The sequence below is a fragment of the Cydia fagiglandana genome, chromosome 17 (genome assembly GCF_963556715.1).
Source record: "Cydia fagiglandana chromosome 17, ilCydFagi1.1, whole genome shotgun sequence".
Lineage (NCBI taxonomy): Eukaryota > Metazoa > Arthropoda > Insecta > Lepidoptera > Tortricidae > Cydia > Cydia fagiglandana.
The window spans coordinates 9,571,699-9,590,023 of NC_085948.1; the positions used below are offsets into that span (position 1 = coordinate 9,571,699).

At 36.8% G+C, this 18,325-nt stretch overlaps 1 protein-coding gene across 1 annotated transcript in view; it reads left to right on the plus strand.

The window, feature by feature from the left end:
* LOC134672441 (EF-hand domain-containing protein D2 homolog) overlaps positions 1–18,325 on the plus strand; it is a 34,049-nt gene that overhangs the window by 10,716 nt on the left and 5,008 nt on the right. Inside the window, exon 2 of the mRNA XM_063530340.1 lies at positions 17,228–17,392. Within this exon, the coding sequence (XP_063386410.1) occupies positions 17,228–17,392 (165 nt within the window). The remainder of the gene's footprint in view (positions 1–17,227; positions 17,393–18,325) is intronic.

Sequence of the window (18,325 nt, forward strand, 5' to 3'; positions counted from 1 at the left end):
CTAAATCATGTATTTATGAAACAACTTCGTATTATTAGATTGTTACATTAAAAATAAAATAATAATCCAAAGAACGAAAACGAACGTAATAATACCGGTATTTTTGTATGGAGTAAATACCGGTTTCCGACCCCTGGATTCAGCGAGTAATTTAATTCTTATATCGCTTTATTTTGTAATATCCTGCGTCTGATTACAATAATATTACCATTAATGTATCATTTTGATAGTGAAAATATATGTCATATTTACAAGTATCGATAAGCGACAGGTACGCAGAATTCGTCGATACGATACAATGGCCTAAGCTACGTAACTAACGGCTTCCTATGTAATAAGATTAGCTACCTCGTATCGCACGTATATCGGGTAAACAAGAAATGTCATTCATGAAATAGCGTCATTGACAGTAACCATGATACATTCGTTTCTCAGGATTTTAGACAAGTAATTTTATTATTTTAATTTATTAAAGCATATAGCTATAGCTACAAAGTTCTTACTAAATGCAGGTATTATTTGTTAGTGATCCCTTGATAATTCCAACATGTAAATTAATAAAATACATAAACCATGCCTAATACGATATACCTAGTACATTTGACCATAAATATATTTGCGATTGTCGAAAAGTCCGAAAGCTATCCCATCCCAACGCAACTTTATGTTATGTTAATCTCACTATCTATTATATTAATTATATATATACGTTATGTCAAAGCGCTTAGTTATATACATTATACATAGGTTGCATGGGCTTTCACGTTTGGAGGCTTGCTGTTGACGGGTGTTGGGAATTTGTAACGTTTTTCGCAATCGTCTAGTCCTGAGTGTCAGGGAGTCGTGTACCTATACATCATTATCAAATACAAATAATGTTTTACTTATATACGCATTGCCTGTAACATAAAATTAACATCTATTAAACTCCACAACCAGGACTTTACGCCACAATGATCCATTATTTCCTGTTATAACAATTGAATTTATTCTGAGCTTCCTCAAAATTGAGTAATACAGTTACGGTCATTGTTAAAGTGGCCGGAATCGAAAAACAATTTAATAGCTTAATTAAATCTAGCCGCCACGCCATTTCAGTTTCCAAGTTTGTAAAAAACCCAGCCAAGGTTCATAAATAGGAAACAATAAGCATGTTGGTTGGGAAAGCGCTCCGTTTCGCAGGCATTCGCAGACGTATTGTGTCAGTGTTGCAAAATGCAGCGGCAATACTGCACCGGATTGTTATTCCCACCGACACTCTGAGCACTACTTGAGCAGTCGCAAGTCGCCTTAGCTAGTAGAGAGGCCTTGATATCCGTAACATAACAACTAAATGCGTGATTGATCGGGGATCACACTTGTAATGGTGCATGCGTAGAGGTGATTTCCTGATTTCTTTAAAAACGATAAACGCGTTGACACTTTTCAGGGGCGTTTTCCAAATGCTTACATAATAAAGCACGGGCGAATTTAACTTTTAAACGAACCATTCTAAGTATGCTCCTAGATTCCGCTTAGTCGTAACCGTAATTACACTAGTTTTTATTTAATAATTATATTAGTTTGCAATGAGTAAGCAATGGGATTATGTAGCCACGTAACGTAACACTAGGAACCCGCGGAATCCAATATGCGACAATCAATATAGGTACATGACATTATATTATATGTATAAGTCAAGTCAAGTAAGCATCCAATGCAATTCCATACATCTGTGCTTTATAGCTCAACAAGTATTTCTGCATTAAAGGTTAACGGGTATAAATATAAATGACACCCACCAATATGATATTAACTTCGGTAAGTACTTTCATTCTCGGTTTTGAGAGATGTGTTAAGCTGCGTAAGATGCGAAACTATTTTTTTATTTATCTATAGCGAAACATACTCGTAAAAGGTACTATAACTACTCTATACTACTATAGTATACACACGCACACCAGTAACGGTATCTACGTGCTACCGGGGAGGATGTAGACGCCATATCGTATCTCCCGCCGCCGCCGCCGGTCGGTCGTTCCCTGATGATGAAACTGGACTAAATAAAAAAATCAAAAGGTTTTCCTGCGGGTACAGAATATAAATAAAGTTGAACAACGAACGAGCTTCGTTCGTTTGGGTTTCTAATTTGGTGCTATAAACATTCGTGTAACCTTTTCGTATAACTGTGAAAAATGCGACCTACTTAAAAACCTAAATTATAATAAAATTGTTTATTATGATCTTGAATTTGAATATTAAAAAATATATTAGATAACATTATATAATTTCACTTACTTACTCATTTTATGAATATTTGAGTAAAATGCTGAATTTAGTTCGCTACGTGCCGTCAAGAAACTTGTTGAAACTCACGATGTTTATATAATTATATAAACACGAATAAATTAACGCATAACATTAACTATGCAGTAAAAAAATATTGGTAATAAATTAGCCTCTTTAATATTGAGTAGCATTTCCGGTTTTTATTTCTTCAATCAGTAATGTAAGGTGCAAAGATGCTTGTGATGTTGCGACAGGTTCGGATTCGAACAAAATAAATAGCACCTAAATCTGTCTCGATAAATTATGTAAGTAATGTACTGCCACTACTGCCGGATATAACATATATATTGTCTCGATAGGTACCTATATATCTATAGTAAAACGTTTAGTTAATCTTGGGCTAACGCTAGGGCTTAATAGCTGCTGCTGACCGTGTAAGATGAGAGATGAGACTGGATCTGTGCCCTATCCCACAAAACATTACAAGTGTACAATTCGACAAGATTGTTAAATTGTAAACAAAAAAATGTACCACAATAATTACAAATATGTATTCGTTACAAGTTTGCAGTATACAAATATGTCATGTTTGTAAAAGCGTATCACAAAGAATAAAGGTATGTCACGACAGCTACATAATTGTAGAATTGTTGATTTGTAAATATACAAGCGAAAAATTGTAATGTTACTACTACAAATATGTAACAATTTATTTTGCTTCTTTATTGTTGAAGGTGGTCACTTTATACGCAATGCGCAAGAATTACAAGCTGAACTGACCACTTTAAACCTTATTTATAAATGAAAACAAAAACATTCTCTTTAGTGATAAATTGACGCACACTGTGCAAATAAACAAATGGAAGGAGATAACGCAAAATTTAAATGATTTAAGAATAATGGAGAAAGATTAGAAATACTTAAGGGTCACTATGTGGCAAAATTGGAAAAGGCGTAAGATGCTCAATTTGAGTATATGCATTTTTTTCTTATCCAGTAGGTACCTATGAATAAATAAATATTATAGGACATTCTTACACAGATTGACCAAGTCCCACAGTAAGCTCAAGAAGGCTTGTGTTGTGGACCTATGAACATTTCGTAAATTAAATGAAAGCTAAGTAAAATTGGGGTTATATATATGAAATTCATGACAAGGATCTCCAATTTTTTACGCTTTTTAGAGTTCCGCAATGGCAAAAACGGAACACTTTTAATTTCGCTATGTCCGTCTGTTTGTCTGTTAATTTTTTTTTTGTTAGCCTGATTAAGTGTCCCACTGCTGGGCAAAGGCCTCCCCTCGCTTCCTCCACTCAACCCTGTCTTTTGTAGTTTCCCGCCAATCCGGAGAAAAATGTCCAAGTCGTCCCGCCATCTCCTTTTCGGTCTGCCTGCACTCCGGCTAGCACCATCTATGGTGTTCCGTGGGTCCCACTCCGTAACCATTTTGGCCCACCTTTCAGGGTGCATACGACAGACATGTCCAGCCCAGTCTCACTTAAGCTTAGCGGTCTTGACACCTATATCTACAACTCTAGTTCTGGAGCGCAGTTCCGTGTTTCTGATTCTATCAGTCCTGCGAACACCCAGTATACTGCGCTCCATCGCTCGCTGGCAAACCTTGAGTTTGGACTTCAAAGCCTCAGTCAATGACCATGTCTGAGCACCATAGGTTAGGATAGGCAGGATACACATTCATATTTTATTTTATTTTTATTTATTTAATAAAGTACAAGCTTACAGTACTACACCAATGTACACGCATCAAACTATCAAACGAATATTGATGAAATTTTGAGAAGGTGTGTATTGGATGCCGCTACTTAGTTTTGAAGTAAAATTGTCGTATAGTAACAACTGTAGCTAGAGGTTGCGACACACGTTTAGAGAATTGTTAACTTGTAGGTACAATGCTACATATATGTATAATTATTACTACAATGTAATGTAGCACAAAACAATTGTCAGCTACAATTTTGTACGTTTTCCGGAAAAATTATGTAGCGTACGTAAAGTTTTGTGATACAATAAATTGTAGACTTGTCGATACAATTTACATATTTGTAAGAATTTTCCACTACAAATTTGTTACTTGTATATTTTGTGGTACGCATATTTGTATTATTACAAACTTGTAATTTGACACTTGTAAAATTGTAATTGTAAGTTTTGTGGGATAGGCCACAGGATGAGTTTTATGAATGATTCCGGTCTAACCTCTAACAGGTAGACAAGGTTGCCGAGATTGCTACTATATTTAGCCTGAATGTCTAACGTCTGGTAAATCAGGATAGCAAAATTAGCAAATATGATACGACAGTATAGAGAATAGATAAAAAAAAAGGATTCAAAAGACGGTATCTAATAGCTACAAAATTTTTTAAACTGTGATGTTCTAAAGTAATCTAAGTGGACAGACCACCATAGTTTTAGTTTATTTAATGTAGCATTATGTAGTCATCCAAAAGGCTCGACTCTTTTGAATCACTAGCGTTATGTCATAGAAGCAAGCAGCGTAAACTCAAAAAGTAGAGCCTATTTGATTATTTTTCACTGTCACAAACACGAAACTGAACTCGCGTGGACGGGACAATTTAGTGCGAATTCGGCATCACAAACATCAAAGCCAATAGGCTGGTGGACCCGGCCGTTTCTTCAAACATGACCTGATTTGAGTGATTTGCCACCAGCAGGCGAATTGGATTAACGACGACGGGGCGATGGTGAGGCGTGGCGCAGTAGCGTGCCTAGGGTTTTGGAGTAGGGCAAGCCGAAAGATATGTTTTCGTAATAACTGTCCAATCTTCACTCTTCGGGGTCAAATGCATCTGCTAGCGTGACGAGGCGAGCTAATCATAGCGCACGTCTGCTACGGAATGAATAATGTCATTTTGTATTTTGTTAGACAAATAGCTCGAGCTTGGTTTGTCGCTTTGAACATGTTTTTCTAGAACGCCGTCATATTTTGATAGCAACGATACAAGTTCCAAAAAATTGCCCCTATTTAATGAAGTGTTTGACTCATCGTGTCCTCTAAAAGGAAGTTCTTGCTGTGCTAAATGGCACACAATATCGACTAACCTCTGAAAAACACTACGATTGTTGTCAACACGCATGTTATGTTTTGATATTTCTTCTGATAATTGTCGCGACAAAGAGGCCTCGATCCTTTGTTTCCCAAAATTGCTAAAAGAAATCACTGCACACATATGTTTACCGGAATTCATGTGCCTCTTTATTGCTCCAGATAAATTATTTAAATCGTTATAGCCAGAAGTATTCCAAACGTTAATATCGTTCGAAAAAAATATGCAACACCAGCAATACATCTTATTTGTATGGGAACAACCAACAATCCAATGAGTTTTGTAGACGGCCCTACAGAAATTTCTCTTACGCGACTGACTTGACTGAGAAATACACAAGTCGGGTGTTGGTTTTGCCGCGGAAATTAGGTCCCGTTTTTCGACAAAGGTCAAAGACTTTACCTTGTTTTGGTTGACTAAAACGTGGACGCATTTCAAACCGTCACAAGGAACCACTTCTTGATCCATTGTTAACACTTATTAAACTAAGCGCCACAACGATGAACAAATTCACATTCACTATTTAATCAAATTCACTTAAACAAACTTTCGATACTTTCGACTCGACCACTGACTCGGCTCAACTAAATAATAATACACTTGAAGTAAACGCGAACGCGCGCTGTGCGAACTTATGCAGCTAACTTCACACAAAATCCAAGCATAAATCGTCTTATAAAATTGCTATACATACCAACAAATAGTTACATCGTTCTTTGACGGTTTGTAGGCTGATAGTGCCCAGAGCGGGACGAAAAAGCAAGCACGGTTGCAAGCCAACGAGTGCGAGTTCGAGCAGGATAGCTAGAACATCCTCCGCCTGATTTAGTTCGCGCGGACGAGGCGCCACGCCGCGGCATAATTTTGCAACACGCTCGTGCCGCGGTTCGAGGCCGCTGTGGCTTGAATTTAATAATACGGGTTCGTTTGGCGCGCGATTTTCAAAATAATCTTTATTGATCTTATCACTACGTAATTTCGGTAAGGCAATTAGTTGCCTTAGGGCAAGCCCGGCTTTTGGGCTTGTATGGAAGTCCCGCCACTGGCGTGGCGATGCCGTTTACTGCCACTGACCCGATTTGTCATCATTACAAATATTATGACGCGTATTCGTCTGTCGATGGTTTAAATACTTTAAATGAAGTTGGAATTGGAGTCTCGCTCGAAATGTGAGATCGCTCGCTTATGAGACACGCTCCGAACCTGCAAGCTAGTTTCCTACAGAAAGATGTAAGTCGATTTAAGTTAAGAACAGATTACTTACTTACGTTATTTGTAATGACATTATAATGATGACTATATTATACGATACTATACGATGAAATTTTTGCCATACAAAGACAAGAAGGTATTAAGGAAAAGTTGAAAATCCATTGTATCGGAATTTAAGCTTGGAAAATTGGGATAGTGAAAGGTTTAATTTTCCAACCAACATACAATATATATATCAATCATCATCATTCTCTTGCCCTTGTCCCATTGTCCCCTTGTCCATACAATATATATCAATACAAACTATCAATGAGCTGAATTGAAGAACAATTACTTTGTCATTGAAAAAATAAGTGGGGCAAAATGTTTACTATGAATACTATGAGTCTATGATACATAGCAGGTTTAGCCATATTCGCCGTTAGTCAAGAAATATGACGCGAATAAGTGACTAAGGTGTCACATGTGTCTCGTAACTCGCAAGAAGGAACTGATTCACCGGTTAACACCTTTGCAAGTTTTATAGAATCATAAAATTACAATTTAAAATTACGCAGATGAATCATCTAACTGAGAATGTTAAGATATGAATGAAACTCTGTTAGAATTTTATATTTGTATCGTTAATAATTGTTATTTAAACTAACAGCTTCAAGATATGTACAATATTCTGTCATTCTATATTTTAAGACGACACAAGCTGCTTTAAGATTAAATACTATAGGGTTTCTAGTTGACTATGGACCCCTAAAAACCTATACCTTGTAGGAACTAATCTATGTCAGTAAATTTATTATAAACAAAATTATTGAATTACGAGTATGTCGGCTGTGGCAATGGCATACATATTTATGTAGTCTGCTAGTCGCCAAGTCGAGTTTGCTTGCTGTCTGATGCAGCTACAGCGCAATGCGACAAAATTCATCGCTATTCGGATTATTCACATACTGCAACATAGTGCTAGTGCTGTTAAAATTGACAATAAATACATTTTCAATCCCAACTTCCAAGAATCACGTTACAATGCAGGTTACCGGGAACTTCGATCTGAAATAGCGCTCGAACAGAACTGTTAAAAATAACCTTATTTGGTGAGAGATCGGATTTCTGATAGAGGGCAAACCCGCCTGAACTTAGGTTTCACTGCATCGAGGTTGAACCGGTGGATTTAACCACATAGACATGCTACCATTTGTTATATTATATTTATATATTGTATAAATATTACAGGCACAGTGAAGATAAAAGTAAGCTACTTAACATTACTTGAACATATTAGTATCAATTTTAACAACTCAATTATTTCATGATATTCATCAGGTGTTCGTAGGTACCGAAGTGCGTATTGAAAGTGATACACCTATACTCGTATCTATGCTTACCTGCCTACCTACCTCAACTACAGGTACTCAGTTACATTAATAGAAAGCTTGTACAATTTTAACTAGCTTTCTGTCGAGTTTGCAGGGCATGATCGTAACAATAAATGGCCAATCCCTCGCAACATATTACGGGTCTAGATAAAAACTAAGGAGCAATATATACTAGGGATGTACCGACTAGTCGCCGACTAGTCGGGAAAGCCGACTATCCGGCCACATTTGTAGTCGGCGATTAGTCGGCGACTAGTCGGCAAAAATGGCCGATTAGTCGGCACTTTATTAGTGAAAGAAAAACAGAAAAAATGAAACCAACAGTCAATATTTAGCATATTATGTCTATTTTACCAAAATACCTATTCAGGGTGTGAAAACTTTTGTTCATATAATTGACCGTTTGATCGTTATCGTATGGTGGTGGTGGCTGGTGTTTTCTTCTACAGGTCGATCTCAACTGATTCTCGTGTAATTTCATGGCCAAGTTCTATACTTAAAGGATTTTATTATAATTCAGTTTTTATTAATGTTATTGCAAATTTTAGAGACTAAACAGGGCACGTTGCTCGTAAAAACGCTGACCACAGGGGATAGGTTCTTAACTGGCGACTACGTACGAGAAATAGAGCCTTGGAAATACCTCCTACAAGTTGTACCTACTGACGATCTGCTCAGGATCGCAAAATAAAAGAAAGACAGAAATTGAACGAGGATTCCTGTGATAGGTCTTTGAACCTGTAGAGAACACCTTTTAGCCAAGCTAATATATGAATTGCGCAACCAAAAGAGCAAAACTATTGTTTTTCACCTAAACTTATACGAAACTAATAATCTGGCCGACTAGCCGACTAGTCGGCCGACTAATCGGCCATTCGAGCGCCGATTAGTCGGCTAGTCGGCCAAATCAATAGTCGGTACATCACTAATATATACACATTACACACTCTATAGTTCGTTTTTTTTTAGCATTGAAAGAACTTGCAAGAAGGTAAGCGATCTTGACATGTCGTTTAATTGAAAAACGCTTTTTAAAAATCAAAAACTATAACTTATGAAAGCAGAAGAATATAAATGATCGTATTAGATTCATAATTGTTACATATTTGCCGTAACTTATTTTTAAAATGTGTTTTTCAATTAAAAGGCACATCAAGATTATTTACCTTATTTCTAATGCTAAAAAAAACTAACTATACAGTCTACCTACAACATAATACGATCATCTAAAACTTTTAACTCATCATGACTCGAGTCACTAAGGCGATTAACGAACATGCACGCTAAACAGGCCAAAATGGCGCTCTCAGGCATTAGCCAATCTAAAGGCCTGGGTTTTTGCAAATAGAACCCTTAGCATGCCCACTGATGACACGCACACCGAATGTCATCTCACCAAACTGTACACAGTAGAAATACCTCCTAGAGACAAATGGATCAACAACCAAATGTACGTCGAAGAGGGAAGCCACGTTTGGTATACAGATGGTTCCAAAAAAGGCAATGATGTAGGATGTGGGATCTATGGTGAGAGACCTAAGCTCAGAGCTAGCGTCAGCATGGGCACACAGGCCTCAATCTTCCAGGCAGAAGTCTTCGCCATCAACAAATGTGCGGAGATCAACCTGGATAGAAACCTAAGACACCAGCATATCTACATCAACTCAGACAGCCAGGCTGCTCTGCTGGCACTAGAATCCCTTGAGTCAAACTCAAAACTAGTCCAGAACTGTAAAACAAACCTAAATGCACTGGCTAACTCCAACAAGGTCACACTTAGATGGGTACCAGGGCACTCCGACATTAACGGAAACGAAGAAGCGGACGAACTTGCTAGAAAGGGCGCAGACACACCCCTGGTCGGCCCAGAACCGTTCTGTGGAATCACAAAACGGGATGCATATTCTCTGCTCAGCAAGTTAGAAAAAACGAGAGCAACCGAGTGGTGGAAGTTCGTTAAAGGACAAGAACACTCGAAAGCTCTAATCAAAGGGTTCAACAGCAGAACTGCTAAAGAGCTTTTAGGACTCAAAAGGCACAAAACCTGCGCGGTGACCAGAATACTGACTGGACACTGTAAGTTGAATAAACATATGTTTCAAATTGGGAAGAAACAAGATGCGACATGCAGGTTCTGTCAGGAGTCAGAGGAGACTGCAATGCACATTCTCTGCTCTTGTGGACCACTAATGTCAAAAAGAAGTACCTACCTAGGGCGACACGTAGTGCAACCCTATGAGGTACAGAACATTACGGCCCAAAGAATCTGGAACTTTCTGGATGCAACGGGCATTAGTAATGAACTTTAAAGGGCCGTCACAATAGATCAATGCTGGTCGATGCGACACTCAAAGGCCCACAATACCACAATAATAATAAGGCGATTAACTCTGCTATTTATTTACGCAAGGTTTAAAAAAGATTTTATTAAAGAAATATATCGAATCGTTTATATTGACAAACTGAATGTCTAAATAATACTAACCGCATACAAACCGAAGTAGTAACACGCGCTAATGCGTAAACAAAAATATCTCCCGCAGCGAATGCCTTCGTTATATTTATAAACATTTTATTCTCTTTGAGGAACTGCGCTAGAGGTATCTATATAAATAAACTGTTTTATTTAAACTACTACTGATTTCAACACAGTTCACGTAGATTTAAAACGTTAAAAACTTAGGTTAACTTAGGCTAACAGAGGTTAAAAACTTTACAATGATGATAATAATACAATCTAGGGTTACGTAATTATAATTAAATAGGTAATTACGTATAGGAATAGAAGATTAAATAGAGTTTCTAGTAGTTAAACTTAAAGTGCCGTTAGCGTTTAATGAAAATGTTACATTTGACGTATGATCGATGCAATGCACTTTCCATAGTAATTTACATGTTGTGTTGATTCTTATATGTAGTAATTTACACGAAGTTAGAAACGTGTAATTTTGAGCTCAATTAAGCTACTTATGCTTTAAATTATGTAAGCATCGTTTGTTTGTAGCCTAATAATAGGTTGCCGTTTTCTAGCCATTGATTTTGGTACTCATTTTAACATGCTCGTAATTATTAATTACCTATTAAACTAAAACTAATACCTAAAAAAATATAAATCTGTATCTAAAGAGGGCTCATAGGTAGTTTTAATTTTAGGTTACTTTTTACTGTAAGTTTGTTGTTTAAATAAATATACACACAGTATAATTATTAATTATTATTGTAGATACCTATACACATACTGTTGATCTTATTATTTACTCAACAGTAAGAAAGCCAAGATAATATATCGTCAAAGGAGATAATAAAAACCAGACTCCGTTTGTGACAGGTGAAGTAGAAAACCAGGAAGCTGGAATGAGTGGAGTTTATAGTTATAAAAGTAAAATATAACTTCTGCCTAAAACAAATAGGCTTTGTCTGAAAACAGCGTACAGGATAAACAACCGCGGTAGTATTTTAAACAAACCGCCCGCAATGAATGTGTTTGTTAAGTATTAAGACAAGTAATTGTGTTGATTAGATATTTAGATAATGGTATACAATTAATCTATTAAACACCAAAGATATTTGCCGTTAAGACGTTTGGTTAGTTTTAATTTACATGTAAAGTTGATTTTCAAAGTAAATAATGATTTGCACACTAATTGCTCTTTCTTAATTGGATGAGTCGGTACTAATTATAATTAATTAGGTACTTTTGGGTCATACAGATAGATACAAAGAGTTAATTATTTTCTTTTTTATCCTCGAATATTCGGCAAAAAAAATTAATTCTAAAAATATTAATTAGAATTGAATTCTTCCCAATTTTCCTTGATTATCGTCAACAGGAATGCTATAATAATTAAACGGGCGTTTTCAGAAATAAATATCGAAAACCCGATTTTCACAGATCCCGGTGTTTTAGGTTCTTTCAACTCAGAATCACTAGTATATTCAGTTCTGATGATAAAATAAAATGTCCCAAAAATTTGTATGAAAATTGTACATTCCACTACGTCACGCACATATGTACAAGTGAAAAATGTTTTCGTACTAAAACGTGACGTAATGTAATGGACATTTTGGAACATCTTTTTTTAATGGTGGGATAGAGAATGCTACCGATTCTGAGTAAAATGAGCCCAAGAACGTCCAGATGTGAAAGAATCAGGTTTTCAATATTTATTTCTGAAAACGCCCAAACAGCAAAATAATAATATCCCTATATATTTACAGTACATATGGTGCTAACTTACCACCCTAGTGCGGGAACTAGTACGTGAATATGTCGAAAATTTAAAGGGCCAAATGTACTAGTTTTCGCACCTGTATCGTAATTCGTAATGTAGTAATTTATCGTTTGACTTTTAAAATTGTGTTGTAATACTTGTAATATAGATCGATTTATTAAATAGGTTACATAGTTAAACTCCGTGCTCCAAGCATTCCTAATATTTTAATTTTACCTTGCCTATCCTATGCGGTATCACTATTAGACCTAGTTCTTTAACCTACTGTGTCTAGTTTGACCTAGGTTATGTAGAACAAAGGCAATTATATAATAATGGTAAAGAGTAAGACGTACGACTCATCGATCGGCATTCTAATCCATTTACTTATGTCAAATCCATTTATTTCATGTTTGCACTTATCGGTTAATGCAGATATTGGTATCAGCAGATTAATCCGATAACTGCGATAAAATAAAAATAATTGCCTAAATTTTGAAAAATATTTAGGACATGGAAACATAAAGTTAACATAAATATACTTAATCAAAAGAACTGGACAGAAGAAAGCATTTATACTGCGTACCTAATGCGAGCAAGTAGGTACAGTCCGCCAAGAAAGTGGTTTACCACTTTTCGACTCTATCATCTGATTGATAGAGTCGAAAAGTGGTAGACCACTTTCTTTGCTGACCGTACCTAACCTATTATAGGTTAGGTTAGGTTAGGTTAGCCTAACCTAACCTAACCCTTAGTTATTATACCTATAATAGGTATAATAACTAAGGGTTAGCTTAGGATAGTTAAAGTTACTATAACAATTAAAAGTTAACCGTTAAAATAAAATATAATTACAATCAATTCGCGAGTTTATCAGATATATCTGTATCAGTGTGATACATAAACATAACTAAAGGCATAACTTCTAATGTAAGCTGCAACACCGGCGAAACTGGTTCGCCTTGGTATCACCTTGGGTCGTGAGACAAACTGCAACTTTGACCCGACAGCCCGACACGACACACCTGCTAATGTTACCTACATTAACATGTGTCGAGTTGCACTTGTAGTTATGGTAATTAACACCTATGTGACTACCATAATAGTCAAGTACACTTTGTTGTTTTAAAAATGTTTGTAACAAAACAATGTAGGTTATCTATATTTTTATTAGGTTTTTAGTATCATAGAAAACGTTACCTACATAGAAACGTGTTTGCATTTTTATTTGTAAAGCCATCTGTAGTTTTGTTACATAATTAGCTATGTTAACTACAAATTAAAATTTTATTAGTTGTAGCAGTTTTGGGACAGACTAAAAACATGACAACATCTTGAAATCTACATCGTTAATTCGGATAGAACCTAAGTACATACATATACTAGTTGTACAGTGTAGGTACTACTACTAGTTAGTAAGTAGACACTGAAGTTGTTCTAATTTTGCTTTGGCATTATTCTGAAGACATTTACCCGCCATCAAATGTCGCGCACCGCATCATTATAAACATGGAGTAAAGCTGGAGGTACTTAACTGTTTTCTTTATGGTTCATAAAGCCCTCCCCCAACCCACACCCCTGCGAGAAAGCTTAAAGGCAGAGGTCAAGGGCGGAAAATTGCGTTGTTACAGCCAAAGCCCGAAGTTAAAGAAACTTGTATGTTCTCTCATGTATATATCTACTCCATGAATGCTAGGCTCCGATAGGATAGAAAGCGCGCATAGGTATATGTACAAACATATTCCAAATTCACCCTCATTCGGGTTATTATGTAACTGTGAGCCACATGGGTCGACATTAGGTATCTTTTACGAGTTCCGATGAGGTGAGACGTTTGTCTTTTTTTGAGTTTGGCGCAATGTTACATCAATCATTTAGGCTTAGGGACACTGTAACAAGAGTTTAAAATGGATTATTTACAGGAGTTACGACAATCGTTGGTTGTTGTTTATTGCAAAGGAAATAGGGGACCTGCGCAGTGACCTTTCTCATACGTACCTACTCTCGGGTCATACTGCACACAAAATTATTCAGTTTATCACCCGCAAATATAAAGATATATAAATTTTATTTATATTTCTAGTATAAATATAAATATACGCAGTAGGTAAGTACAATTTGGTTATTATAAACATATTACAGTAGAATCCGCTTATAATGACATCAAAGGGAAATGACAAATACGTCATACTAAGCGGATGTCATATAAAGCATAGTTGATTAACTTCTTATTTTTGTTAATTTTTCCAAATTAGTCTTAAATTCCTTTGTGAGAGGTGAGTTTTATTAAACTTGTACCAATTATCAACTTGTCATTGAGCATCAAAACTAAAACAACTTCCATGCCACGTACGCCGCAAACGTCCTCGCAGGGATAAACGCGGGGACGGTCACGAAAACCAGCGAATGTGTCAGTATAACCGGACATAATTTCTTGAAAACAGGATTTATAGGTCATAGTAAGCGGTTTGTCACTATAAGCGAAGTCATCTTATCCGACATTACCACAAAGAATTGTATATGAAAACCAAACTTCGCACAGTAATTGCGTCATAGTAAGCGGTTGGTCAGTATAAGCGGAGTCATAATAAACGGATTCTACTGTACTTAAACCGAAAGTTGAAGCGTATCGTTTTAATACTAACGATCTCATTTTGGAAGAAGTTGGAACCAATTTCGCTTTGGTTGGAAAAACTCTGCATTCATATTACCGGCCGAATGGATACAAAACGAGCCAAAACTCCGTGTTTCGCATATTTATGAGCAAGAGCCAGCCAACTATACCCAATTGTTACGGTACTTGAAACACAAAACTTAAATATGGGTGGGCCGAAAATTCTAGTTTGTCGCGTCAATGCAACCAAGACATTTTGTTAATTGGACCCAACCCTTATTGAAATGACGGGTTGACGGGGTGTTGTTAATGTCTATAGGGACTTTATGGCGAAACACGTAAACATGGCACAAGGTAAATAGAATATTAGTGATAGATATAGTACCTACTTTGTCAAATATGGTACGATAAATATTGCAGGATATTTCATTAAAGTAAAAACCATGAACAATTACGTATAGTGAAAAGGGGTTTTTCTTTAATTGGAAGGTGAGAGTAAGTACATGAGATTGTGGTAATGGGGGACGTAGGTAGTTACATAGATAATTTCTTTATTCATACTTAGGTACCCGCAAAATGTAATGCCCGTGTTAGCCAGAAGTTAGCTAGTTTTTTTTTTTAAATTATGAATGGGCTTACTCATGGCCACAGACTAGCCGAGGCGTAGGTAGACGTGGCCTACGATGGAGCGAGCTCGCCCAGAAGGTGCCTGTTCACTCTTGATTTGAAGGTTGCCGGGTTATAAGAACACGGAAATATAGACGCCGGCAAGGAATTCCATTCCCTGGCATAAGGAAAGAAGAAGCAAAGCGCTTCGTGCGAATTGGTGGAATAGCTACCAAGTAAGGATGGAAACCGGCCGTGCGTCTAAAAGTCCGATGGTTCATTTTCAATTTAATTTAAGTAAGTCTGAGCTAAGTAGTGATATTTTATGAGGTTGCATTGCATATTAACATGAACAGTTCAAAGACAAGTCTAGATGTCAGGTTCACGTGGATCGTGATGAACCGTGGGAAGTGGGCGAAAGTGTGACGTTATTAGCCACGTACACAAGCTGCAATATAGAAAATTAGTATTCACGAGACAAAGGCGCTTTCTACAATGTAGCTGTTATTAGATAATTACGTAACGGTTTTTCGTTACATTATTAACGGCTTTGTCGGCGTCGTGATGTTAATGGCTATTATCTTAATGATACAAAATATGGCACCACGACGCGACGCGAGGGTATTTTTAGGCGTAATATTACAGTGAAACCTGGATAAGTGGGATCTCAAGGGACCAGCAAATTTGTCTCACTTAAAGAGGTTTTCCACTTACCCAGGTTCCCAGTTAGCCAGGTACAAATAAATTTCTGTCTCGTTTACAGAGGTTTCCATTAATAGAGGTGAGAATAGAGTATATTTCAGTTATAGAGGTGGTTAATAAGGTAATTAGTAATTATCTTTTTAAAATAAATAAGGTAAAATAATCCTTGTCCCAAAATATTTTTTTAGTCTGTTTAAATATTTCTTTGAATTTATTTTGAATGATTCTCCAAAGGATAGATATTTCAAAATTAAATTAAATTTGATACGGACTTTATTGCGTATTAGTATATTTTATAATTTAATAAATGAAAATTTATTTTTTCGTGTTACTTATCAAAATTTCAGCTTTCGTTTCGATAGTTTTAACTACTTGCATAAATTAACTAAATTAAACTTGAAGTTGCTTAGACATAATCAGGCAAATGCGGAATATGTGGATAGACTAAGAGTTCAATGAAGTCCAAGTTAGAGAGGTCATAGATTGACGTTATCTCAGATACAGAAGTCAATTCCCTATTAAAATTCTAAAAAACAATTAGGAAAATGTAATCTTATAAATATAGTCTCAGTAAAAGAGGTAAAATACACTCTCTGTCTCAATTATAGAGGTAAATGTGACTATAAAATCACAACAACGAATCCCAGTTATAGAGGTTCGTTTTTTCTCAGTAACAGAGGTAATTCAGTGCTAAAGTGTCGGGACCGTACCATGAGTCCCAGCTATAGAGGTTTCTCACTTATCCAGGTCCCACTTAACCAGGTTTCACTGTATATTATATTATATATTATAGGAATAGCTGAATACTGTTATAGGTAATAGTAGCCTGTTATTTTACGTATTTTTCTCAGGTAGGTAGGTATGTTTATCTCAGTGGTTAAATAACTGAGTCACGCGGCTTTGTTTGTTTACATTTTTTTAAATACATACTTACCTCAAAGGACAATCATGTCAGGTACCTATAGGACCAGAGGTAAACTTTCTGGTATAGTTAAAGCCTAAGTATAATAAGTCAAAATGACAGATAAAGACAAACGATTATTAGCTAATTGAGATTTGTAGCGCGTTTATGAATAAGGGTTAAGGGTTAAATATCAGATACGCCGTCCTAATCATAAACCAAACATTTCTAAGCAGCTGTCTTTTGTTTTACAGGTTCGATGAAGGCCACGACGGTTTCCTAGACCTGACGGAGGTGAAGCGCATGATGGAGCGGCTCGGCGCGCCGCAGACGCACCTCGGGCTCAAGGCCATGATCGCTGAGGTCGACGAGGACCAGGACAGCAGGATCAGCTTCAGGGAGTTCATGCTTATCTACAGGTATATATACCTACCTTCAACCACAGAATAAATAATAGTACTAAGGTACAGAAGATTCACTCTCTACTCGTAACAAAACGCGTCTGTTACGATCAGGACAGATCTGGCCGCTAGGTGGCGACAGCGCCACACGCGGCTTATCAAAATTGGTGTGGAACGGATGTACTTGTAGCTATATAGGTACTTGTTGCAAAGCGACGAAATCACGGAGTGAGCCACGCCTGCTTCAACTTCGTTAAACGTCCAAGTATGTAGCTTATGCAGCGATGCCGAAGCAGCAGGAAAGAAGTACAACCTTATTTTTCACAGAGCCTTTCTTGACTAAAAAAATATACCTATCTATCGATTTTATTTTTTGTTTTACGCGAAATTCCAGCTAGCTAGAGTTTTTTTGGCAACCAAGCGCGCGGTTGTTTTATGCGGTATAAACGCAGCGTTGAACGCATGCAATCAATTATGGAACGTAGGACAATTGACAATGCGCTTACCGCTGCGTTTACCACGTAAAACAATCAATGGTCAATTGGTCATTAACTATCCGATGTAAAATAGTTGTGCGGCAAACGCATCGCGTTGAACGCTGCCTTTATATTCTCATAAAACAACCACGCGCTGCAACCAAGGACCGGAAAACCCCTCTTTACGCTTAATCCTATCAATTCGGTAACCCAATCGTTTCGGTTACCTTATCATTCGGTAACCCTATCATACGGTTACCTGATTGTAATGGTAAGCTTATTGAAACGGTAACCCTAACATTGTTAAGGGTTTTTAACAGGTTTTCATTCAGTTATGGTAACCTTTATTATCCGTTGCTTATTGGTTTGCTACATTTTTAGTACATTATTGTCGAGGCTCGGAAGTAGCTACTTGCGGGCTGAGGATTCGTTTTAAACGGACGACCTATAATTTTATTATTACTGGACCGGAAGT